This window comes from Chiloscyllium plagiosum, chromosome 21 (genome assembly GCF_004010195.1).
Source record: "Chiloscyllium plagiosum isolate BGI_BamShark_2017 chromosome 21, ASM401019v2, whole genome shotgun sequence".
Classification (NCBI taxonomy): Eukaryota; Metazoa; Chordata; class Chondrichthyes; order Orectolobiformes; family Hemiscylliidae; genus Chiloscyllium; species Chiloscyllium plagiosum.
The window spans coordinates 52,374,239-52,401,843 of NC_057730.1; the positions used below are offsets into that span (position 1 = coordinate 52,374,239).

General features: G+C 41.1%; 1 protein-coding gene across 1 annotated transcript in view; it reads left to right on the forward strand.

Moving 5' to 3' along the window:
- dnah3 (dynein axonemal heavy chain 3) overlaps positions 1 to 27,605 on the forward strand; it is a 191,003-nt gene that overhangs the window by 27,410 nt on the left and 135,988 nt on the right. The window contains exons 3-12 of the mRNA XM_043712084.1: positions 737 to 806; positions 3,638 to 3,818; positions 8,397 to 8,586; positions 10,755 to 10,950; positions 11,946 to 12,071; positions 15,795 to 15,990; positions 16,890 to 17,069; positions 20,494 to 20,630; positions 22,185 to 22,290; positions 25,400 to 25,578. Of these exons, the coding sequence (XP_043568019.1) occupies positions 737 to 806; positions 3,638 to 3,818; positions 8,397 to 8,586; positions 10,755 to 10,950; positions 11,946 to 12,071; positions 15,795 to 15,990; positions 16,890 to 17,069; positions 20,494 to 20,630; positions 22,185 to 22,290; positions 25,400 to 25,578 (1,561 nt within the window). The remainder of the gene's footprint in view (positions 1 to 736; positions 807 to 3,637; positions 3,819 to 8,396; positions 8,587 to 10,754; positions 10,951 to 11,945; positions 12,072 to 15,794; positions 15,991 to 16,889; positions 17,070 to 20,493; positions 20,631 to 22,184; positions 22,291 to 25,399; positions 25,579 to 27,605) is intronic.

A 27,605-nucleotide genomic window follows, 5' to 3' on the forward strand; every position in this document is an offset into this window, starting at 1 on the left:
GAAGGGTCTGTTTCCATGCTGTACATCTATGACTCTATGACTCTATATTCATGTGGGCAACTGCTAATTGGTCCAGCATTAACTGTCCATCCCTCATTGCATTTGAGGAGATGGTGGTCATCCACTTCCTTACCTCTGAAGTCCATGGGAGAGTAGCGGTGGTAAGGACAAATACAATGCAGTTGGGAAGGGCATTCCAGGATTTGAATTCAGTGACATTGAAGGAATGGTGCTATATTTCTAAATGAGGATGGTTAGTGATTTGAAGAAGAACTTGTGAGTCGTGTTGTTTCCATGTATGTGCTGCCCTTGTTCTTCTGGATGGTAATGGCCATGTGTTTGGCCTGTGCTGTCAAAAAAAAGCCTGGATGAGTTGCTGCAGTGCACCTTTAGATGGTATTATGCAAAGGGGAAATTATGGATACAAATAAGCAGAGGTACTTACAGAAAGCAGGTGCTTTGTTTTCAGTTGCAGTTGACTTAGAGTATCCTCTTTACTATGAAATTTTCATTTCCATAAACATGCTATTTGCTAATCTATTGCCAAAGTTCCACTAGCAAATTGGGAGAACTCATGAAGAAATTCCTAGCTGAAGTCTTTTAAAAGGCTGTGTGTTCATTATGGTTCATTGTTCTTCCAAGCAATTGGTATGATTTCTGAAACATTAGCTTCAGTTGAAAGATGATCATGCTGGTAACCTGTTTTCTTGGATTAACCTTAACTGATAATGTTCAGCTACAAAAGCAAAGCAGCCTGCTGTGAAGAGACGAAAACTTACATTGAGAAGCAAGATCACTGATGAAAGGTAATTTGTCCTTTCTTATCTCTTCCAATTTGATAGCTTTTAAAATGGCATTTATTAACCTTATTAAAAACTACAGGTGATTTCAACGTATCCTACTGTGATAGCAGGAGTAAGCCTAAATCTCTGGAACCTTAATTTTGTAACTTGTGTTTTCTGTTGGTGAGGCTTTGTCCTGGCAAATTTCACACTCATGCCTAATTAGTGAAGTGGGTTCAAACATTTTCATAAATGCAAGCCAGAATGTAGTCAACTAAGATCCTAAGAGAATATTTTTGTCATCACATTGTTAAGAGTTAATGCAGAGCCTAACATTCTTCGCAGTTCGTAAATACTTTTAGCCAAAATATATTTTGTTTTCTTTCATTGTCAAACAATTAATCAGAATGCTACTTAAGAGATTGTAATTCATAGAATGAAAAATCATCCCAAGATGTGTGAGCCATTTAACCTTATTACAGTGCAATGGGATATTGTTAACATGCAGTACGCATCATTTGCTAACTAGGTGAAGTTGACTTGATATTACTTAAATTAAATAATACAGATGCAAATGACTATCATTTTGCATTTATTAGCCTTCAGAAAGCTAAGCTTTTCATAGTAATCCTGTAGGAGTTTTATAATTCATTGCAATTCTTGTTCCCTGTGCTCACTGACCTACACTGATCCCAGTCAAAACAAATGTCTTAATTTTAAAATTATCATCTTTGTTTTCAAATCCCTTCATCCATGGTGTTGGTCCTCCCTACCATTTGTAACTTCCTGCAGCACACAAGCCTCTGAATGATTTGTGCTCCTCTAATGCTGGTCTCCCATGTATTCCCAATTGTAACCACTTCATGTTTGGCGGCAGGCTACAAGCCCTGGGATTCCTTCCTTACACCTCTCTATCTTGCTCTCTACCTTTCAGACACTCCTTAAAACCGACTGTAGTGATTGTAACAAAGTCAGCCAGGTAGACCTCATAGAATATGAGTTCCCTGATTGGGGCTGTTAATCTGGTCCAACCATGGAGCCCTGGTTGACAGATTAAAATAAGAGAGTGAGACATTCTGTTCACTCTGAGAGCTGGCTCTGTGGGAGCTGGTTCAGTGTCAAGGATGCTCCATGTGTAAATAAAGGGTAATTAAGTGACAGGATACTGGTTTCTGTGGAGTTATTTCAGTGGCAATGACAGAAAAGCATGCTCTTGAAGAAATCCACTCACAACAGCTAGGGTAAGCATTTCTGGCTTATGCCTTTATTTGGGAACCTTAATTCATATAATTCTGCCATCACCAGACTGGGCCCAGTATGTGAAAAGAATGCATTGTTTCTTCTGGGAAAATGGCATTGGGGCAGTTGAAAAGCATGGGTAATTCTTCTGAGAGGTTGTGGACCCACAGCTTTTTCGGCTATTAGGAGTCTAACTTACCCTGAAGCACCAGATACTAAAACCTTTCAAGAGTTGACAGATTTAATTAAGTAATATTACAACCCCAACCCTCCTCTAATTCTGAGATGCTATTGGATTTACTCACAATTCAAGACCCAGGGGAATCGTTATCAGGATTTTTCATTCGATTAAGATGACTTTGGTTTAACCCTTAAGGGGATTATGAGACACTGTTTGAAGAGAATAGAATCCCTACAGTGTGGAAAATCAATGTTTCAGGCATAAGTCCTTCATTAGGAATCCATTCCTGATGAAGAGCTTATGTCTGAAACGTCGATTCTTCTGCTCCTCGAATGCTGCCTGGCCTGCTGTGCTTTTCCAGTAACACACTCTCGACTCATTGGAAAATGTGGCAAGTGGAGTCTATGAGTTGCAGAGAATTCTGATGGAAGTGGATACCCTCACCAGTTCGACTGAGTTTGGGAAACACCATGTGAGTGAAGGCAATTGTCGGCCTCTTCAGGCCAAATACTGAACAGAGGCACCCTAGGTCAACCCACAATAAAACCCCAAAACAAATATCATGCCTCAGCCAAACAGGTAAAAATTTTCTTCAGGAACCAGGCTGACAAGGATCCTCGCCTTGCCTGCTCCTCTGATTGGAATATAATGTGGTGGATCTTCACCCAAATAGACAACATAGAGTTCTCACTGTCTAGCTCCAACTCGTACCTGTTTATAGAAAATACTATGGTGTGGTAATATCACTGGAAAAGGTGTCCACAGGACATTGAATCCCACCGTGAAAGCTGATGGAATTTAAGTTCAATTCAGTAATTAACTTGGAATTGAAAATTAGCCTTAGTAATGGTGACCATCAAACCATCACTGATTGTGATTAAAAACCCATCTGGTTCACTAATGTCCTTCAAGGAAGGAAATCTGCCATCCTTACCTGGGGTAGCCCACTACAATATGATTGACTCTCTGGTTTCTGAAATGTTCTAGCAAACCAGTTTGAGATGGCATCTCACTACCAAGGTGTCCTGGGTAATTAGGGAAGGGTAACCAATGCTGGTCTAGCCAGTGACACCCTCATCCCATGAAAAAATGAAAGAAAATGACACTCTGTCATTTATAATGCTCCTTGGCTAAGGAAATAGAAACAGAAGTTTGGTCCATTGAGCCTGATCCGCCATTCAGTAGAATCTGGGATGTTTTGTTGCATTGAAGACACGATGAATTGTAGTTGTTTCACCAATTCTGAAAATTTTAAAAAAATTGTCTCCTATCATTAGTCAGTAAGTTATTTCAGCTTGCAATTATAATCAAAGTTCATTTCATGTCATACTCTCTTTAGTCAGAAGTGCTCATTCACATTTAAGTGAAGAAAAATCTTTTGTCCTTCTCACCAGGGACAATGCAGAAGGAGTGTAAAACTGTTATTTTGTTTCAGGGATTCAACAAGTCGGCCTGGAGCATCAGGTCCTCCAGGAACCTCAGGCCCAACACCTTCAACAGCAATGGACATTTCTGGGAGCCGACCAATGACACCAGTGGAACAAATTAATTTAATCCTTGAGCAAGAGGAAGAGACTACTCAACTAGAAGGGATCCCTACTGATAGAGATTATGAGGTTAATACATCAATTTTTAAAGAGAGATTCTCTTACTGAGCCAGAAGTAACTTGAATTGGACAATGCTGCCATATCCTTCGTCAAATTATGTTGGTGGAAGAAATGAAAAATTGCTCATTACTTAGCTCAAGAGCTGACCAGTTTGTTCTAGTCATTTCAAACATGGACAGATTTTCTTCAATGGTATAAATTCAATTGGGCTTGTTTGTTGCACCATACATGATGATGAGGCTGATGTTCACATGGTGCCAATATCTGAATTGGTGGCTACAAGAGTCTTAGTGATTTCTCTTCACCCACTTCTTATACTCAGTGTTCTGCAGCCTCAGGTTTGGTGTTTTCAACCAGCTGGCAGCTGTTTTGTACCTGTCAGGATAGGATGGGGTGAGGTAAGTGGGGGAAAGTGAAATGGATGTAGCTCGTAAATCACAAGAGATTGTGGGATGTGGGGAGGTAGGATGTGGGACATTGGGTTCATTCCTACTGCTTGCTATAGAACATAGAACATTACAGGCCCTTTGGCCCTCGATGTTGCGCCGACCTGTGAAACCAATCTGAAGCCTATCTAACCTACACTATTTCACTTTTACCCATATGTTTATCCAATGACAATTTTAATGCCCTTAAAGTTCTCTCTCTCTCTCTCTCTGTCTATCACTCTCTCACACTCTCTCTGTCTTTCTCTCTCTCTGTCTGTCTCCCTCAATGACTAACAGCATAATTTCCTCTATGGAGTAGGAGGTAATGTAGCAATATCTCTTTTTCTGGTTAACTGCTGCTCTCTCTAATTATTGCTCATGTCCTAACATGCTATGGGAAGGATTGGTATCCTTATTTGAGGAAGGATGAAAATGTGCTGGAAATAGTTCAGAGAAGGTGTACGAGACTAATATCCAGAATGAACAGATTGTCTTATGAGAGAAGTCTGGACAGACTAAGTTTCTATCCATAGAGTTTAGAAGAGTAATCTGCAACTTGATTGAAATATATATATTCTGAGAGGTCCTGACAGTGTGGATGAGCACAGGATGTTTCTTCTTGTGAGAGGTTCTACAACTAAGAGTCACTGTTTAAAAATCAGGATTGCTCAATCAAAACAGAGATAAGGCAAAATGTTTTTTTTCTCAGCAGGCAGGAAAAGCAGAGTCCTCGAATACATTTAAGGCAGAGGTAGATAGTAAATAGATTCTTGATAAGCAAGAAGGTGTTAGGTTATCAGAGTAGGCAGGAATGTGGAGTTATCTGATTAGTCATGATCTTACTGAATGGTGAAGCAGGTTCATGGGGAGTGGCTTAATCTTGTTCCTGATTTGTATGCTCAACGAAGAAGAAATGTTGTCATTGAGTGTGGTGCAATATGTTTGGCTGATGAGCGTGCCATTGTCGAGTAGCTGACAGTGTATGTAAGATGTGAATGTGAAGCCTCTTGCAGTGCTAGTTGCTGAGGGTGAGATGAGGCAATAAGTTGGTAGGTTAGTGAAGGCAGAGTGGTGAAATGGGTGAGATGTGGCTAATTTGTAAGGTTATGGCCCATGAAGATGCTGCCTTCATTAACCTTAACTGCTGATGTAAAGTCATTGAATTCTTTGTGACACTGCATTTAAATCCCCAGAGTTACACTGCTGGCAATCAATGCAATGGTCAACTATTCCCTACTGTGTTCATAATGTACATTTGTGGAGAAGCTAATTAAATTTTTGACGATAAAACCATAAAACAGAAGTGGGCCATTCAGCCCATCAAGTCTGCTCTGCCATTCAATGAAGTCATGGCTGATTTGATTCTCCTCAAATTCAATTTCTTGCCTTTGCCCTGTAACCCTTGATTCTCTTACTAATTAAAAATCTGTCTATCTCAGCCTTGAATATACTTAATGATCCAAAATAGGAATAAATGCTTCGGCCCCTTGAGCCTGCTTTGCCATTCAGAGTGATCATGGCTGATCATCGAGTTCCTGAAGAAGGGCTCATGTCCAAAACGTCAATTCTCCTGCTCCTTGGATGCTGCCTGACCTGCTACACTTTTCCAGCAGCACATTTTCAGCTCTGATCATCGAGTTCAGTACACTTATCCATCTCCCCCACCCCACCCCCTTCCCCATCCATCCATATCCCTTGATCTCTTTAGCTACAAGAGCAATATCAACCCCCTTCTTGAAAACATAATGTTTTGGCCTCAACTAATTTCTGTGGTTGTGGATTCCACAGGCTTGCCACCCTCTGGTTGAAGATATTTCTCCTTAACTCAGTCTTAATATTTGGTTCTGTGTGATAACCCTTCCAGATATAGAGAGAAGAGCTGACCCAGGCATGGGTCTGGAGAACTATCAGTCCTGGGCTGGGACTAGCCAATGTACCCCATGCCTGGTGGCTCTATTTTGGTGTCCGACAATTAAATGATGTTCCTTCACAGTTGGGCTTCCTGAGTTAGCACATTGGCTACAAGAGTGGGATACAAGGGGAGTCCGCTTTTGGGGTCCCAACCATTCAGCATCATAAAGAGTTTAACCCATCTGGCAGCCCCAGGGTTAAAATCTTTTGATGAACGTTTAGAGATGGTATCAGACCACCTTGACCCCAAACCACCTGTTATATTGCAGCATTAAAGGTTCAACATGGCAAATAGACATCCTGGGGAACCAGTCGCTGAATTCATTGCAAAAATTGACCGCAAGTTTGGTCAACATTTTGGGAAATGTTAAGGGAACGCTTAGTTTGTGCAATTAATAATGGAACCGAAGGAAGTTACTGGCTGAACCAGATCTGGATCTTGGGGAAGCCGTAGAACTGACTTTCTCCTGTAAAAACACAGAACATACAGCTCAGAAGCTTGAGGGATCCATAAACAATACTATCCTCAACCACAGTCCTAGCAGATAATATTGTAACTCCCATTTGTTCGCAAGGAAGAGTGATTGGAGTCAGAGGCTCATTAAAGTAGATTATGAGTAGCTCAGTCGGCTGAATGGTTGATTTGTGAAGCAGTGTAATGCCAACAGTGTAGGTTCACAGGCCACACAGCCTGAAGTTACGATGAAAGACTCTGCTGGCCCTCAGGTTAAATCATCACGAATCGTCTCTCTCTCTCTCTCTCTAATGAGAGAGCAGCCCATAGTCTAATAGGACTATGGCGACTTGACTTGATATTCTATATAATCCTATATTTCATGGAAAGTGAAATTCTTCCAAAATGTGAACAATTGAATTCAATTGAATTTATTGTCCTGTGTACCGAGGCACAGTGAAAAGCTTTATCTTGTGAGCAATACAGGCAGATCACAGAGTTAAGTAGCACAGATAGTAAATAATAGGTAAACAGTGGCAAAAACAAAAAACACAGGTACAGGTTAATGTTAAGAGTTTGTGAGTCCATTCAGTATTCTAACAACAGTAGGGTAGAAACTGTTACAAAACCAGTTGGTGTGTGTGTTCAGGCTTCTGTACCTTCTCCCTGATGGTAGAGGTTGTAGAAAAACATTGCCAAAGTGGGATGGATCTTTGAGAATGCTGGCAGCCTTTCCTTGACAGTGGGCCTGGTAGATGGATTCTGTAGGTGGGAGGTTGGCTTTTGTGATTGTCCGGGCCGAGGTCACAACTCTCTGTAACCGTCTCCGATCTTGAATGGTACAGTTACCATACCAGGTAGTGATACATCCAGACAGAATGCTCTCGATGGTGCACCTATAAAAGTTGGCAAGGGTACTCACCCTCATGCCAAACTTTCTCAGCTGCCTGAGGAAGAAGAGATGTTGTTGGGCCTTTGTAACCAGTGCGTCCACATGAAGAGTCCAAGAAAGCTTGTTGAGGATGATCGCTCCCAGGAGCTTGACACTCTCCACTCGTTCCACCTCTGTGCTGTTAATGTGTAGGGGGGGCATGAGTAACATCCCGCCAAAAGGCCAATAATGAGTTCCTTGGTTTTGCAGCATTGAGAATTAGGTTGTTTTCAGTGCACCATTTTTCCAGGTCTTCCACCTCCTGTCTGTAGTCTGTTTTGTCGCCATCTGAGATACGACTGACTATGGTGGTGTCATCAGCGAACTTGTAAATGGCATTAGTCTGGTATTTGGTGACGCAGTCATGGGTATACAGTGAGTACAGTAGAGGGCTGAGTACACATCCCTGGGGTACTCCAGTGTTGAGTGTTAGTGAGGATGAAATATTGTCCCCAGTCTTCACTGATTGTGGCCTGTGGGTCAGGAAACTGAGGATCCAGTTGCAGAGAGTGGGGCTTAGTCCAAGATCACTAAGTTTAGTAATCAGTCTGGAGAGGATGATAGTGTTGAAGGCTGAACTGTAGCCAATGAGTAGGATTCTTAGTGTTCTTGGTGTCAAGATGTTCTAGGGAGGAGTGAAGGGCAAGTGATATGCACCCGACATGGATCTGTTGGTCCGATTGGCAAATTGGAGTGGGTCAACCAAAATGTAATTAAAGTGTGAGCCACATCTTTAAATAATATGATAGGATTTGCAAAATGTTTTTAACTAGCATTTCATTTTTTATTTCTGATTAAAATGTCATGGATAAAGTCTGTTAGTGTTTAATTACAAATGAATTCATTTTCTTTCATATTTCAGAGGTATATCTACTACATTGACCATGGCATCCTGCCTGATATGATTGAACCACAAAAGCCAGAACAGATAGATCGAATAGAACAACTTTTGCCAAAGGATCTTAGAAGTGTTCCTAATTTGCAGGAGCTACACCTTGAATTGCTTGAGGAGGTTCATAATGACTATGACATCAGCCTTAGGAAAGCCATTGGTAAGGTGACCTTAACTGACTGACAATGAATGGGGGTCTTGATGAAAAGTTTTGTCATCTGGAAACTGGATTGCACTGGCTGGGATGATAGTTGAGGTGGGAAACCTTTAAAATGTGCTTGGATAAGCACTTGAACTGTCATAACATCCAGGGCTATGGGTCAAATGCTGGAAAGTGAGACTAGTGGATTTATAGTAGTTTTAGTCATTGCAGACTTGATGGTTTGAAGGGCCTCTTCTGTATAGTGTGATTTCGTTGAAAGGTCTCCTCCTATCCTATTATCTGTCTTTACAAAAATTACTTTTCTGTAACAGGAAGCTACTTTATTTTACAGAAACAACTTTTCTCAAAAGTCCAGAAATACTGGCCTCAATATTCACCGAATCACACAATTGTTATGTATTGAAAGAGGCCATTCGGCCCCCTCTGTCTACATTAGTTTGTTGAGTATTTTAACTTAGTGCCAGTTTCCTGTTAAAAATAATTTTGTTAATGGATAGTACCTAGTGGATGGAAATCCTGACAAGGTTGAGGTCATGGGACAGAGCGGGGTGGGGGTAGGTCCTCCTGCTAATTTTAATGGCAAGGCCAGATTCCAGTAAGCTGCTACAGACTGAATTGAGTGGTCATGAGAGGGTGGTCAAACGCAAATCAGAAGCTGGAATTGGGCAACTGAATGAACATTTGCAAATGGTTAGTGGAGGTTCCCATTTGGTGATTTGGGGATGGATTGTGGTTGTGAAGCTTTGTGGCAGAGAGTTGGGGGTGAGGAGGGAATATTAACTGTGACTGGGGGAAGTGGACAAGCAGTGGCTATGTTTGGAAAGGGGATGGGCAGAAGTTGCTGTGAAATAGGCCTGTGGTTGCTTGTGGGGCCTGGAGATCATCATAAGAATACCTGTCAAAGAAGTGTGCAATTTACCTTCTGGATGCCTCTAGTCCAGGATCTGGCTCCTAACAGGTTAGACCATAAGAAGTAGGGGCAGAAGTAGGCCATTCTGTCCATTGAGTCTATTGCACAACTCAATGAGATCACGATTAACCTAACAATCCTCAACTCCACTTTCCTGCCTTTTCTCTATAACCTTGATCCCTTTACTTATCAAAAATCTTTCTATCTCAGCCTTGATTGTTCTTAATTTACAGTTTGGGCATACTTGAGTAATGAGGAGTCTACCACCTCTAAAATATGACCCTGCATCCTCTCTGTCTGTGTTCTGAGCTTTGTATAATAGGCACAAAGAAGAAAGAAAATAAGCTCAATGAGCATAACTGACTCTTGTTGTTTTAACTGGATCTACTTTCTGCTAATTAAAGTCATGGGGTCTAGTATTTTTAAATCTGTTGAAAAGGATGTAGGCAACTTTGTTTGCACAGTTCTCAAATATAATCCTGCTATTGAGAATCTCCATAACCCTCTGTGTTTCTGTCACCAACTGGGTTTTGAAATGGCCTTATATAATTTCCACACGCCTCAAACATTCCTGAATCATACCCAGAACATTATTTGCATGAGATCAAAAGGTGTCCAATGGGAATTAGCTTGCAATTTATTTTTTATTCACTCATGGAATCTGGGCATCTGTGGCCAGGGAAGCATTTATTGCCTGTCCCTAGCTGGCCTTGAGAAAGTGGTGCTGAGCTATTCCCTTGAACTGCTGCAGTCCATATGCTGTAGGTAGACACACAATGCTGTTAGAGAGGGAACTCCAGGATTTTGACATACTAACATTGAAGAAACAGTGATATATTTCCAAGTCAGAATGATAAAATTCTGAATATTTGAAAACTGACTCAAACAGAATTTGATTAAAAGTAACTTAGAATCTGAGAAAACTTAACCAAATTTTGATTAAAAATGAATTAGAATCATAGAAAACTGACCCAAACAGAATTTGATTAAAAATAAATTGTATCGTAATAATATCATTATTTTAGAAAAACATAGATTGAACCTAACCACAAGTACAACATGGTGTCAGAGAATCAGAGTGTTGGTTATGACTTCAGTTTTTTTTTTCCGCATGAGGGGAATTAATTTTCAACCACCTAAAGTACTTTGACACGATGTTTTGCCCCTAGGTTTTACTTCAGCATAAATATATTTTCTATCAGCGGGGATGCACGTTTGTGGATTTAATTTAGTGCCTTATTACAATTCTTTTCAGTTAACTACATCTTAAAAGATCCTTCTGAACGGATGCGACTCTTTGTCTCTTCTGTCCCTCGGCCTTTTCCTCACCGTGTAATTCGTGCTCCAGTTCCTTGGCACAGTGCATACCATAAAGCTAAGACTTGGAATGAGTCTCACCTCTTCATTGTCAATCCAATGATGACTTTACTTCAGGACTTCTGGTACACAAGGTAAGACAATTAACTCCAGGCTGACTTTGAGTCTGACTGTGTAACACCTTCTGCTTACCTTTTACACAGATTAGTAACTTATGCAAAATATAGTTGTTTTTAATTGTTGATGGGATATGACCCTCACTGATTAGGTGAGCATTTATTGCTTGCACTTATTTGTTGTGGAGAAGGTAGTGGTGAGCTGCCTTCTTGAACTGCGATGTGGAGGAGCTGTTGTTGGATTGGGGTGGACCAAGTTAAAAATCAAACACCAGGTAATAGTCCAATGGGTTTATTTGGAAGCACTAAGCTTTCGGAGTGCTGTTCCTTTGTTGTGTGATGAAGAAGCAGCGCTCCAAAAGCTAGTGCTTCCAAATAAACCTATTGGACTATAACCTGGTGTTGTGTGATTTTCAACTTCTTGAACTGCAGCAAGGACACCCACAATGCTGTTATGGAGGGTGTTTCAGGATTTTGATCCAGTGGCAGTGAAGGAACAGTGATATTTCGAGCAACTGCATAATTTTACTTTTGTACTATTGTTATCATAAATGATTAAAATGTTGCAATGAAATCATCTTCTCAAACGAAAAAAAGGCCACTAGGGTTTGAAACTCATTAAAACAGAATGACAAAAAGGTCAGAGTGAGAGCGATAGGGACAACTGAAATGACAAGTGGTGAAGTATAAAATACACCAACCCTTTCATGATGTCCAACCTCTATCTGACAGTTCCCTGCAGGAAACCTCAGGAGTCAAGTTGAACCTGTCAGAATGTCTGTTTGATTGGTGCTGAAATGAAGTCAAGGCTGCTCTAATAACCACTACAGGGAACGGATGAATGGCCTTGGAATTGATATCAAAGCATTAAGTGTGGATGGAATATTGTTTTATGGTTTTTTTTTGTCGCTCAACATGACTGTCAAACAATTAAAGCTAAGTGGTAACAAGAGGATGTAATTCAATCTGCCGGTGTCCTGGGGTTTAATAATTCAACTGTCTGCTCCATTCAGGTTCAATAATATCCGATTTGTTCAACTAAAGGAAATAAAAAAAGAAAATCTTCCTATGCTCCCTCAGGAGTTTGAAGATCTTGTGAAGAAGCAGTGTGCAGAGACTCGGAACATTCTCGAAAACATGTGAGTATGGTATAATTTATATTCATGGAAGCACTGTTAGAATGGTACAATCATTGCTATTCATTACATACATTATTTGATTAGATTACTTACAGTGTGGAAACAGGCCCTTCGGCCCAACAAGTCTACACCAACCCTCTGAAGAGCAACCCACCCAGACCAATTACCCTAACACTACAGGCAATTTATCATGGCCAATTCACCTAACCTGCAATTTTTGGACTGTGGAAGGAAACCGCAGCACCCGGAGGAAACTTACGCAGACACGGGGAGAATGTGCAAACTCCACACAGACAGTTGCCCGAGGCAGGAATTGAACCTGGGACCCTGGCACAGTGAGGCAGCAGTGCTAACCACTGTGCCACCCTGTGCCTTAGTAAGATTTGGGGATTTTTGAGGTGAGGAATGCCAGTGAACTGAAAAGATTCTTTAACATTTTGCATCTCACACTATCTTCATGCAGGCATGGTGAAATGAGTGACAAATGTTTCTCCCATTCTGCTTGAAAATATTTTACTATTCCACATTTAAAATAAATATCCTTACAGGATCCTTGTAATTTTTTCTGTTTTCCCCAGTTTCTGTGAGTTATCTAATTATTTCTTTGCTATAATCTCACTCTAACCAGCAAATGAGATGTGAATGACTGGGCCATTTCATGTAATGTTTTCCAGCAGCATCAGTTGGCAGACTGTGAAAAATGGTCCCAGGGTAATTGAAACATTCCTATGGCCCATAATGCAAAATAAAGGGAGTATTCATGGAGTCATAGAATTTTTAACAACATGGAAAAAGGCTCCGGTCCAAGATGTCCATGCTGGTCCTCAAGAATCATAGTCAGTCAGCAGAGAAACTGGCCCTTCGGCCCAACTCGTCCATGCTGACCAGGTTTCCTAAACTGAACTAGTCCCATTTTCCTGCATTTGGACCATATCCCTCTAAACCTTTCCTATCCATGTACTTGTCAAAATGTCTTTTAAATGCGGTAAAAGTGTCTCTACCACTTCTTCTGGCAACTTGTTCCATATTGATAGCACTCTCTGTATGAAAAAGTTGCCCTTTAGGTCCCTTTTAAATCTGTTCCCTCTCACCTTAAACCTGTACCGACTAGTTGTGGAAACCCTTACTCTGGAGAAAAAGCCTTGGCCATTCACCCTATCCATGCAGCTCATGATTTTATGAACCTCTATACAGTCTTCCCTCAGCCTCTTATGCTCCAGGGAAAAAAAGTCCCAGCCTATTCAGTCTCTTACAGAGTCATAGAGTTATACAGCACAGAAACAGACCCTTTGGTCCAACTAGCCGAGCATAATCCCAAACTGAACTCGTTCCACCTACCTGCTCCTGGCCCATATCCCTCAAATCCTTTCCTATTCATCTACTTATCCAAATGTCTTTTAAATATTGTAATTTTGCCCACTTCCACCACTTAGTCATAGAGTCATAGCACAGAAACACACCCTCCGGTCCAACTGATCTATGCCAACCAGATATTCTAACCTAATCCAGTCCCATTTGCCAGCACTTGGCCCATATCCCTCTAAACCCTTCCTATTCATATACCCATCCAGATGCCTTTTAAATGTTGTAAATTGTACCAGCCTCCAACACTTCCTCTGGCAGCTTATTCCATTCATGCACCACCCTCTGTGTGAAAAAGTTGCTCCTTAGGTCTCTTTTATATCTTTCCCCTCTCACCCTGAACCTATGCTCTCTAGTTCTGGACTCCCCCACCCCAGGGAAAAGACCTTGTCTATTTACCCTATCCAAGCCCCTCATGACTTTATTAACCTCTATAAGGTCACCCTACAGCTTCCAACACTCCAGGGAAAATAGCTCCAGCCTATTCAACTGCTCTCTACAGCTCAAATCCTCCAACCCTGTAAACATCCTTTTAAATCTTTTCTGAACCCTTTCAAGTTTCACAACATCCTTCCTCAGGAAGTTCATTCCATATGCGAAACACCCTCTGTAAAAATTTGTCCCTCATGCCTGTTTAAAATCTCTCTCTGTCATATTAAAATGTGCCCCCTAGACTTGAAATCCCCCATCCTTGAGTTAAAGGTAACTGCCTTTAACTCTATGAATACCTCATTATTATTTAAATTTTATCAGGTCGCCGCTCAACCCCTTTCGCTCTCAGTCTATTCAGCCTTTCTGTATGACTCAAACCTTTCATACCCGGCAACATCCTGATAAATGACTTCTGAACTCTCTCCAGCTTAATATTATCCTACCTAGCTGAAAATGTGTTGCTGGAAAAGCGCAGCAGGTCAGGCAGCATCCAGGGAACAGGAGAATCGACGTTTCGGGCATAAGCCCTTCTTCAGGTAGGTATTATCCTACCTATAACTGGGAGACCAGAACTGGACACAATATTCCAGAAGAGGCCTCACCAATGTATCTTCCAGTCTCGATAACATCCTTGTACATCTTTTTTGCGCCCTTTCTAGTTTAATAACATCCTTATAATAGGGTCACTGGAATTGTACACAGTACTCAAAATGTGGCCTCACCAATGTCTAGTACAGCTGTAACATGAGGTCCTAAACCCCTGTATGCCACGCTCTGATCAATGAAGGCAAGCATGCCAAATGCCTTCTTCATTACCTTACCTACCTGTGACACCACTTTTCATCTATCCTCATCCCATTTTTCAGCACTTGGGCTGTTTTGGTCTCAGTACTTACTAATGTTCTGGAGGTAGGACGGTAGTAGAAAGACCAAAGTCACAGTGAAGGACTTGGCACTCTCTCTTGCCAAAGTAGAGTCTACCACAGTTTTGGGGTGGGTTCTGATGTAGGCACCTGAGGGTGATTCTAGACATAGGCAGGGGCCCCTTTGATTTTTGACTGTTGTGCATAGAGTCTCAGTGCAATCTTGATGCTGGAACATGCAGTGACAATGCACACAGGGCAGCTAATCTTCAAAAACAACTACGACAAAAGGATTGAAGGTGAGTGGGTTTAATTATTTTGTTGGGTCTGGTGTGGACCTTCAATAATTTTCCAACCTACTGCTGTAGTTGGCATAGCCTCCACCTCTCCCCATCTTCTCCTCTCATTGAATTCTTGATTGGCCATATGACTGCTCCTTTAGATTAAATGGCTAATTCTGTACCATGGAGTATCCTTTATATTCCAACCTCCAAACAGTGAATTGCCTGCCAATGCTCTGCAGTATTATAGCAAGTTAGGTCAACCATGAACGTGCCTTAGACTTCAGTGAAACCTTTTCAGAAGCATTTCCCTGTCCCTTGTCTTTTCCCAACAACAGTGGGCAGCATGGTGACTCAGTGATTAGCACTGTTGCCTCACAGCACCAGGGACCCAGGTTCGATTCCAGCCTCAGGCAACTATCTGTGTGAAGTCTGTACATTCTTCCTGTGTCTATGTGAGTTTCCTTTGGATGCTCCAGTTTCGTCCCACAGTGCAGGTTAGCTGGATTAGCTATGCCACATTGTCCATACTGTGCAGGCTAGATGGGTTAGCCATAGGAAATGCAGAGTTATAAGGTAGGGGTGTGGGTGGGATGCTGCTTAGAGGTTCAGTGTGGACTCAATGGGCTGCTTCCACACTGTAGGGATTCCATGAATGGTAAATGGGAATGTGGAATCTGAAACACAAACATTATTGAATGGTGAAACAGGCTTGATGGGCTGAGTGGTCTACTTCTGTTCCTATTTGGTGAAACTTAACCTGACATCTTAATTTATTCTTGCAGATGGGTCCCAACCTGTGCTACCCTCTTCCTTACCCATAAAGAGAAGTGGATGCACCTGGTACCACAGAACGATTGTGATTCTACTCAACGGGTTAAGGAATTCTTTGCGTGTGCTGGCTCTATCATGTCTTTGCAACTGCGGGAGCTTGTTTTCAATTCTTTGGAAGATCTCCTGTCATTTTTTACCGTACACAAGGTATGAAGGCTATTAATAAGCTAAAGAAGGTTCAGAAGAGATTTACCAGGATGTATGCCAGGTGTGGAAGGTTTGAGTTATAAAGAAATGCTGGATAGGCTGGGACTTCTTTCACCGGAGCGTAGGAGGTTGAGAGGTGACCTTAAAGGGGTTTATAAAATCATGAAGGGCATAGATAGGGTTAATTGTAGGTGTTGTTTTCCTAGGATGGGGGATTTCAAGACAAGAGAAGACAATTTTTTAAAATACAGAGGATGGTTGGCTTGTGGAATGACTTCCTGAGGAAATAGTGGATGCAGGCATAGTTACAACGTTTGAAAGACAATTAAATAAGTAGATGAATAGGAAAGGTTTGGAGGGATATGGACCAAGAGCAGGCAGGTGGGACTAGTTCAGTTTGGGATAATGTTTGGCATGGACTGGTTGGAGCAAAGGGTTTATTTTCATGCTGTATGATTCTATGACCCTAAGATATTAGGTATGCAGGATTTAACAGGCATTAAGATACACATTTTATTAAACAAGTTAAGGAATTTTTTGTTTAGCTTGATGGATAAAATGATGTAATTTTTGTCTTTTTTTTAGTAAATGATGTGTTAAGGATACCATTTTGATAAATACTACTTTGGTAGTTTGGTTCAATTCTACGCTCAAATAAACATTTTTTTAATGATCTCTTTAGTTTTTAGCCAAAATGCAATTTCCCTAACTGTGGCAGTGTTTACCAGATTTATATGCATGCTTGTCAGAGTTTCTGGTATTAACATTTACTGCTTGACAGAATTGATTCATTAATTTAAAAACTGAATGTGCTTGAGAAACTCAACAGGTTAGGCAGTATCAGTGAAGAGAGAAACAGAATTAACATTTCAAGTCCAACATGACACTCTGATTGACAGGATGGAAATGCTTTTGGAGAAGAATACAATGAGATGCAATACGTTTGGCCACAAATCATGATTTTCAAACTGAAAATAGAAGAACCTAAAATTACATTTGATCCAACCCTGGATGAGTGCTGGGATCTAATTAATCGATGCTTCCTGGAAATTCTTAAAAGCGCTGATGGAATTCTTAAGGTATCTAACAATATCTGTTTTCTGTTTTTTTAAAATTCATTCACAGGATGAGGGCAGCATTGGCTAGGCCAGCATTTATGGCCCATCCCTAATTGCACAAAGGGCATTAGGAGTCAACCACGTTATGTGAGGTCTGGGTCACATGTAGGTCAGGCTAGGTAAGGATGGTAGTTTTCTTCCCTAAAGGACATTGGCGAGCCAGATGGATTTTTCCTGAGAATTGACAAGGGATTCATGGTCAGCATGAAGTTCTTAATTCTAGATTTCCTTTTAATTCAAATTCTACTACCTGCCTTGGCAGGTTTCAGACCCAAGTCCCCAGAATGTTAACACTTGAGTGATGATCCCACAAGGCCAGCACCTCCCCAAGAAGGTTTAAGGAGGTAATAATGTAGTCAATTCTATCAGTGAGAAATCAAGTCCAGATCCTGCTTCTTAAATATACAGGTGTACGTTTTTTTCAATTCATGTACAGATATGGGGAACTAAAATGTGTGTTTGTGGGCTGATCTCTTGCACCTTCAAAGGTCCGCGCTACAGTTAATAGACAATAGACAACAGACAATAGATGCAGGAGTAGTTCATTCGGCCCTTCGAGCCAGTACCACCATTCATTATGATCATGGCTGATCATCCACAATCAGTATCCTGTTCCTGCCTTATCCCCATAACCCTTGATTCCACTATCTCTATGGGCTCTATCCATCTCTTTCTTGAAAGTATCCAGAAACTTGGCCTCCACTGCCTTCTGGAGCAGAGCATTCCATATATCCACTACTCTGTGGGTGAAGACGTTTCTCCTCAACTCTGTTTTAAATACCCCTTATTTTTAAACTGTGTCCTCTGGTTCGGGACTCACTCATCAGCGAAAACATGCTTCCTGCCTCCACAGTGTCCAATCCATTAATAATTTTATACGTCTCAATCAGATCCCCTCTCATCCTCCTAAACTCAAGTGTATACAGGCCCAGTCACTCCAATCTTTCAACATATGATAGTCCCGCCATTCTGGGAATTGACGTTGTGAACCTATGCTGCACTCCCTCAATAGCCAGAATGTACTTCCTCAAATTTGGAGACCAAAACTGCACACAATACTCCAGGTGTGGTCTCACCGGGGCCCTGTACAGCTGCAGAAGGACCTCTTTGCTCCTAAACTCAATTCCTCTTGTTATAAAGGCCAGCATGCCATTAGCTTTCTTCACTGCCTGCTGGACCTGCATGCTTGCATTAATTGCTCCACTGTTGCAGTAATGGCTGTCAGCAGGGAAGATCAGGTCACAGAGAGTAAAGTGGAAGATGGATGAAATGATCCTCAAAGTGTTGGAAATTACCTATGCAGCAGTGAATAATATTTTCGGAATAATTGTGGTGAACAAAGGCTTTTCATGTAGGTGAGGCAGCAGCAGCAATTAAGTTTTGTTCACTGAAAGATTTCAATCCTGACCCTTTCATTGATCTAATTTGTGCTCATTGCTTGTGCTTGTTGATTCTGGTGAGTTTCACATGGCTGAGGAAACATGGGCATTGGCCAATAAACTGTAGCTTCTTGATAAAGATTGAATTTTTCTTTATATGTTCTATATAAGTTTATGTTGTTGTACTGTTGCTCTCAAATTGAAAAATATATATCCTTCTGTTTTTGGGTCAAAATCCTGGAAGTTTCTCTATAATGATGTTGTAGATCTATCTACACTGAATGGACTGCAGTAATTCAGGATAGCAGCTCACCATCACCTTCTTAGAGGCAACTAGGAATGGGCAAGAAATCCTGTGAGTGAATTTTTAAAAATCCCTAGTCACCCCTAGAAAGGGATTGGTGGGAGGTGGGTGTTAAAGTTGATCTTGCCAATTCATTTAAGACCCTGATTCTGAGCCTCAGTTTCCATTGAGGAGGTGAGAAAATGTTTCAGCTTCTATGCAGCCTGCAAGTAATAGGATTCCTATCTTTTGATTATTTGAAGAGCATAGAAAGGAAGAAACGGAGACAATATAGGCTCTTAATGCAGCACGATTGGCAAACTACAAAAGGCTTCCAGGGTATATAACCCGGGGCTTCACAAAGTCGGGGTTAAGACCCCAAATAGGGTTGCGAGCTGAAACTTTGTGATTTGTGAGCTCCAAGGCAGCATTTTGTTTTCCCCCTCCTCTAACAAGGCATCTCCTCCAGCTCTAACTGCTCAGCAAGGGGTTGCGATAGTTTTCAAGGCTGGAAATAGGGGTCATAGTGGGAAGATGTTTGATAAACACTGGTCTAGCCTCAGAAGATGCATACCTTCCCTCAGCCTATGAATGATGTGATCTGTCATGTTGCTGCTGGATAAAGGCAGATTTTCCTCAAGCTGTCAATTATTTTGGGATCCTCTGATTGAGAAGCCTTCACCAAAGTGCTACAAAAGAATGGCCTTGCCCTCTTTAATTATTTGCTTTAATCTCCACCAAGAGTATTCCAAAGCCTTTACCTTCTGATGCTTTCTGTTTACCTATTCATGGCCAGCACCCAGAGACCACTGTTTCAAAACTCAACAGCCAAGAGACTGATGTTTCCTTAGCCTCCAGTCAGCTCATCATGTCACACATTCTTTGCTTCATCTCCTGAGTATATTGTAAGCTGTGGATTATTCTGGAAATCTTCCAGACTGTGGTGGGGGAGAAACTATCTGAACCACATGGGAAAATTGCAAAGTGGGGCCATTTTTCTGCTGCTTCATTTTTCTCTTTGGATCCATACATCACATGCAGCTGTTGGTATTCCTCAGAAATTTCTACTTAACACGTGATGAAAGCTGATAGACAGAGGGACTGATTTTTTTTCTATCCCTTTGTGCAGCTTTTTCAGTTTAGAGTCCCTTTACCAAACCAGATTCCACTGGCTACAGGAGACAAGAGACAAGCAAACTGTTTCCTGGCCAGTCTCAAACTGTTTTATAACCATCTGAAGAGAAGATGGTGGTGGTGTAGTAGTAGTGTCACTCAACTACTAATCTAGAGTTCTAACTAATGTTCTGAGGATTGGGTTTGAATCCAACCATGGCAAATAGTAACATTTGAATTCAGTAAAAATCTGGGGTTAAAAGCTAGCAACTATGTCAATTTTTGTAAAACCTATCTTGCTCATTAATTTCCTTAGCCGGCCTGGTTTACATGTGACTCCAGACCCACAACAACATGATTGACTCTTAACTATCCTCTGAAATGGCTCTGCAGTTCACTCAGTCGAAGGCAAGGAATGCTGACCCAGCCAGGAATGCCCCTGTCCCATAAACAAATAAAACAAAAATTATTGGTTGTGTCAAAGAAATCTTTCTTTTTTGTGCAGATGATTTGTTGTCAGAAATCAGGTAGCATTCAGCATTTTCAGCATGAAAGACAATGCTTACGTCCTCAGTGGGTTATTAAATTGTTCTTGCATTTTCTGGAACAGGTGGAGTGTGAACTCTTTCCTGACATTCGAGAAAAACATCTCACCATCCAAACCGTAAAAGAAGAAGAATCCCTAGTCAGCGAGATTATCAACAAAGCACAGGAAATTTTCAGAGCAAATATCACTGGGCCACAAAGGTACCTTTGCATGTGGTTATTGTCCTTACAAACATACAAATCAGGAATAGGAACAGGCCATTCAGCCCCTCGAAGCTTGCTTCGCCATTTAGCAAGATCACAGATGATCTGATTTCACCACATTCCTGCCGACCACTGATAACCTTTTGTCGAGAATCTATTTACCCCTCTCTAAAAAATATTAAAAGATTCTGCTTACACTGCTTTTTGACCACAATAGTTTCAAAAACTCCCTACCCTCTGTTCGAAACAGTTTCCGCTCACCTCAGGGCGACTCCTTATTTTTTATAATAATGTTCTGGATCCTTCCATAAGAAGAAACATCCTTTCCACATATATCCTTTGAAGCCACTCAGGCTTTTACCTTTCAGTGAATTTCCCTTTTATATATTTAAAATCTGGCAATAGAGACCTAGCATATCTAATCTTTCCTCATGAAATGACCCCACTTTCTGGTACAGTAATCTGCCTAGTATACAGCACACACAGAGCATGGGGGTGTGGAGGATGGGAGGGTGCAGTTACCCCAGTCTCCTGGTTGCATGAGCAATACTAGTGGCAGCTGGGAGAACTCTGCTCATCAATGTTACAAGGTGAATGTGTGTTTTTTTTACAAGCAGCCAAGACCACTCTTCAATACTGTCAGCAAGGTTTTATGTGCCACTTGCACAAGAATTCTGCATGCTTAGGTATCAGATAACAAGGACTTTACTGTATTAGACTAGTCAGCCTTCTCTGAATTGCTTCTGATGTTTTTATATCTTTCCTTATTAAGGAATTAAATACTACAGTCTGTTCTGCTTTAACGTGTGTTTTCTCAATGCGAATTGGCTTTAATGCAATTGAAGAATTTAGACTGTTATTTGTAGAACGCGAACTTTTCCTTACCTGTATTGGCTATAACCCGATTCCGGCCCCATTAGTTTAAATAGCGTGACTATTGTGTGATTTTCTTATAACGCAAGAATGAAACCATGCTTTATATCAGAAGTGACTGGTATGCAATTTACATTTGACAACAGGATGTGTAGTCCTCCATAATTAACAACTCATTAGTGGTTAGTGTCTTGCCTGGAGAACTGCAGGAAATCTTCAGCTAAGTCAATGAATCTGCAATCTATGCCATGTTTAACTGATGCCGTTATAAATACTGTGAAATCATGTTACAGTGCACTGTGTCTCTCCTTGTTTCAGAAGAAAGTGAATTGGGCTGCACTTTAGTTCCAATTTTCTTCCACAGATGCTGCCAACCCTGTTGCATTTCTCCTGTTTTATTGCACCTTTCCAGCACTGTAGGATTTTGATTTTATTTATGAAATTTTGTTCCTTTTGTTTATTTATTGGTCTACATCCCTTGTGTCTGAGTTTGAAATTGTAAAACAAAATCTCCTCAGAGATAAATTCAAACCCACATCCATCCTTCCTGTGGTATGATGGACTTGATGTCCCATTATGACAAGCAAAAATAAAAAAAATATTTACGGTTATTAATTCTTCATTTCTGGGGACCACTTCTTTTGTATACTAAATGATTTTTTTTTCTTCTTATTTCAGCTACCTAAATGTGTACAAAATATACAGTGATCTTTTAAACAACAAAGCGGAGCAAGAAGTTACTACTTTCCTATCGGAGAAGCATTCAATGGAGGCATTCATAACAGTAAATACACTGCTTCTGTTCTAAACCTCTGTAAATAGGTGGCTTTATGTATGATGGAATGGTTACAGCTCATGATTTATTTCAGAAACACGGCCAACAAAAATATTAAAATATTACTAGACCTTTCTGGGGGTCTCTGTCTCAGAAAATTCTGTTGAGGATTTGCAGGATTTGGTTAGGTACTGGGTCTTGTACTATATACTTTGCGGCGATTGTCTACCGAGTACATTATAAGTTGGAGAAGGACAATGTGCACTGTCTCAGTTTCACTCTGACTGCCGGATAAATTCAACAGAACCCAAAATATGTATTTGGGTGACACTAGTCTCTGTCTAGCTGTTAGCATGGATCAAACCCTCAGCAGATTGGTGAATGTACATCAGTGTGTAGGTCAAATGTATGCGATTGCCCATTTCGCAAGCCAGGTTCTTTGGCTTCCCCAAAATTTGGAGCAACATTATACAGGCAATTATGTGATGTAGCAATAATATGTTTGCAAGTGCACCATATTTCAAATTGTTTCAGAAGAAGAGACTGAATAGACTGGGATTATATTCATTGGAATTCAGAAGAATGAGGGGTGATCTTATAGAAACATAAAATTATAAAGGGAATAGATAAGATAGAAGCAAGAGGATGTTTCCACTGGCAGGTAAAACTCGGACAAGAGGGCATAGCCTCAAGATTAGAGGAAGAAGACTGAGGACTGAATTGAGAAGGAACTTCTTCATCCAGAGGGTTGTGAGTCTATGGAATTCCCTGCCCAGTGAATTAGTTGACACTACTTCAGTAAACATTTTTAAAGCTAAGATAGATTTTGTTTGAATAATAATGTAATTACGGGATACGGTCAGAGGGCGGATAAGTGGGGCTGAGGCCACAAAAAGATCAGCCATGATCTTATTGGATGGCAGAGCAGGCTCGAAGGGCCTGATGGCCTACTCAAGTTCCTAGTTCTTACATTGTTTTGTTCTAAAAAACTGAATTGGAGTGCAATTTAGTTCCAATTTGGTTCCACAGATGCTGCCAAACCTGCTGAGTTTCTCCAACACTTTCTGTTTTTATTTCATATTTCCAACATCCGCAGGATTTTGCTTCAATTTTTAAAATTTGGTTCCTTTTGTTAATTTATTGGTCATCCCTCATAACATTACAACATTCAAAGTGTGGAAATCATAGCATAAACAGGAAGTTATCTCTCTGCAGTCTCTCTAGTATTCATGTGGGCGACTGTCATGGTTCACAATCTCTGATTAACGTTCTTTGGGAAGTTTTAATATAATTGATGAAGAAAGTTCTCCTCACTTAGTCCTGAATGACTGGCCCCTCTGTGCTCTAGATTCCTCAGCCAGTGGAAGAAATTTCTCTCAGTATCTGTCCTGTCAGATGCCTTCAGATTCTCATGTGTAACAATCACATTCCCTCTCATTGTTCTAAATAGCAAAGACTATAAGCCCAATTTACACAGCCTTTGATCATAGTTGAACCCTCTCATCCTTGGATTCAATCTAGTGGGTGGCACGGTGGCACAGTGGTTAGCACTGTTGCCTCACAGCGCCAGAGACCCGGGTTCAATTCCCGCCTCAGGCGACTGACTGTGTGGAGTTTGCACATTCTCCCCGTGTCTGCGTGGGTTTCCTCCGGGTGCTCCGGTTTCCTCCCACAGTCCAAAGATGTGCAGGTCAGGTGAATTGGCCATGCTAAATTGCCCGTAGTGTTAGGTATACAGGTGAGTGTAGGGGTATGGGTGGGTTGCGCTTCAGCGGGTCGGTGTGGACTTGTTGGGCCGAAGGGCCTGTTTCCATACTGTAATGTAATGTAATCTAAAAAACTTTCACTGTACTGCCTCCAAAGTATATACTGTGCAGTGTGCTACAGGTGAGGTTTCATTAAAGCCCTGTACAATTGGAGCTAGATTTCCTTATTCTGCTACTTCAGGCCCTTTAAAATAAAAGCCATCATTCCATTTGCCTTCCTGATTGCTTGCTGTGTCTTCAGTTCTGTGTTCCTTGTACAAGTACAGTCAAGTCTGTCAGAGCATCACATTCACAAGTTCTTCAACTCTTAAAAAATTCTGCTTTTCTATTCTTATTACCAAAGTGAATCACCTCACACTTTACTACATTATTCTCCACCTGCCACCTTGATGCCTATTCACCTAACTCATCCATATCTCTTTACAGCTTCTTTGCGTCTTCCTCATAGCTTACATTTCCACCTAGCTTTGTATTGGTCGCTTCATCTAAGTCATTAACACACTTGTAAATCGCTTGGGCCCCAGCAATCATTCTTGTGACACTTCACTAACCAGAGTCTGACAACTTGAAAATTTCCCAAAATCCCAACCCTTCCTGTCCATTGACAAATCCTCCATCCATGCTGATATATGTACCCCAAATTCTGTGATCCCTTATCCTGAGTCCAACAAACATTCCAAACATGATTTCTATTTGTAACATCATGTTGACTCTTATCACGATATAATTGACCACGTGCATTGTTAAGACTTGCTCAAAAATAGCTTTCTGTGTTGACCTCATGTATTTCACTAGCACTCTCCCAAATTATCCCCATGTCCCTTGAACATACTCAATGGTTGAACCTTCAACACTGTATGTGCAGAAGATTCCAAAGACTTAATACCCTTTGAGTGAAAAAAATTGACTCTTCATCTCAATCTTAAATAGTTTGGACCCCAGCCCCTCATTCTGACACTGTGTCCCCATTATTCTAAAACCTCAACCGTAGAAACATCCTTCCTGCATATACCCTGTCAATGCCTGTAGAAATTTTGTATGTTTCAATGGCATTACCTTTCATTCTTCTCAAATCTAAGCTTGTTTCCTCAATCTCTCTTCTGGACAATGATTTAAGCTGAGACTAATCTGGTGACCTCAGTGCTCTCTGGCAAGTGCATCTTGCTTTGATAAGGGGACCAAAGCTGTACCCAAGCCTGGTACAGTTGCTACAAGACAGATATCCTTCTGATGTCTGAAAATTGCTTTTTTTGGGGAATGCTGCAGAGGAGACATTAAAGATCAGTTTGTTGCAAAGTCTATTGTTTACTGAATATTGCACGATTTTGCTAATAGCTGTCTCTTGCTACTAGAAAATAGAGGCTTTACAGAAACTCTGCAATGAAATAGCCTTAATGCACGTCACAGTGCCACTTGCTATGTTTTGCCTGGACGCTGTCAGCCTGAATGCAGACCTCTGCTCTCGGAGTATGAAGCTGAAGGGAACTTTAATTGAGTCTGTGGTGAAGGAAAATCGGAATCTCAACCTGAGGTACAGTAACTGCTGAACTACTGGATGGCTTATCATGAAGTTGCAGCTGACTCCATTTGAAGAATGACAGAGTAAATGACAGAGACCTGTAGGTCTGGACTGTCAAATAGGGCAAGGCCATAATTCAGCAATTGTTTTTCCAGACAGCAGCACTAGCCCCACCACATCTGGGATGATTGCAATTCTCAATTGACCTGCAATTAAGAGGAATTGGGAAATCTGCTCACTGCCAGTTAAGGGCTATTAAGCTCCTTTTAGGAGCCCGTTCAGATGTCTGCTTGGAACAGAATTTCAACCTGTTTTCCAGATAAACACTCATTTATATTAGGAGAAAGTGAGGACTGCAGATGCTGGAGATCAGAGTCGAGAGTGTGGTGCTGGAAAAGCACAGCAAGTCAGGCAGCATCCAAGGAGCAGGAGAATCAACATTTAGGGCAAGAGCTCTTCATCAGGAATGAGTCCTCATTCCTGATGAAGGACTCTTGCCTGAAACGTCGATTCTCCTGCTCCTCGGATGCTGCCTGACCTGCTGTGCTTTTCCAGCACCACACTCTCGATTCATGTATATTAGTCCATTCAGTGGCATTGCTCCAGGTAAAAGTGAAATTCATTGCTCTTTGTGCTGTTGGTGCAATTTGAGGGGTCAATAGTGTCAATAGTGCTAGGTAGAGTGCAGAACCATGACTTAGCATCTGACACCACTGTGCCGAGTTGACCTTTAGTTTTTTTCATGAGTTGCCTGCATCTTTCACTGACACTAAGCTGGGAGTTGTCACTTCTTGGAGGCACTTGGTATCTTTAATCGGGGGCCAAGTTTGCCTCATTAGTATTTAAAATCAACCCATTAGTATTTAAAACTGCATCACAAGAAAAACATGAGTCTAGGTCGGGACTCAGAATTCATCCAGGCGTCAGGTTTCTTTGAAAATACAGTCTGAGACTCTGACTTCCTGCTCTAGTGCTCCTTAAAGTTCAGACTGCTCCGAGAAATATCTGTCACTTTAATACTGTTGCTGCCTCAACTTGAATCACTGCCAGTTTTCTTTGTGAGGAAATTGTGATCCCTAAAGAAGTAACAGGTCCGGAAGTTGTTTGCTTTATTGAGAAGTAATTAGAAATCCAGATGTTCCAGTATTCCCTGATCCTAGGTACAATTCCAGTACTCCCAAAGCATACCTGTAAAGGAAAATCATCTTTCAGTCATGGAAGTCATATCTTAAATTCAGTCTTGTGAATTTATACGCCAGTTAAGAAGGAACTGATTAAAATAATTGGAGATGTGATTCTGCAATTGAACAGAATTTGCTAAAGAAATCCCAAGTGAACAAAGAATTATGCTGACAACCAATTTAGGAATATCAGTCAGGTTCATAGAATTGCACACTTGCATGTGCTGACAACTACACACATTATTACCTAGAATCTGGTTGTTTGTAGACAAACATAATATGTACACACACTGTACCTGTTTCAACACAACAAAATTAGTGATAACCATTTGCTGGTTTATTTCTCATGGCAGTGCCTTGAATAGCATCAGTCTGCCTGTTTTAAATTAAACAACACTTGGCAGTTAACATCAGTCATCATTAACTGGTACATTTTCCATTGCATCCCTTTACAAATCAGATCCCATTTACTATCCAATCAGTACTCTGTTCTCATATGGCCTGGAATTACAGGCCAGTTAGTCTTACTTCGGTGGTAGGTAAAGTAATGGAAAGGGTACTGAGGGATAGGACTTATGAGTATCTGGAAAGGCACTGCTTGATTAGGGACAGCCAGCACGGATTTGTGAAGGGTAGGTCTTGCCTTACAAGTCTGATTGAATTCTTTGAGGAGGTGACCAAGCATATGGATGAGGGTAGAGCAGTGGATGTAGTATACATGGATTTTAGTAAGGCATTTGATAAGGTTCCCCACAGTAGGCTTATGCGGAAAGTCAGGAGGCAGGGGATAGAGGGAAATTTGGCCAATTAGATAGAAAACTGGCTAACCGGTCGAAGTCAGAGAGTGGTGGTAAATGG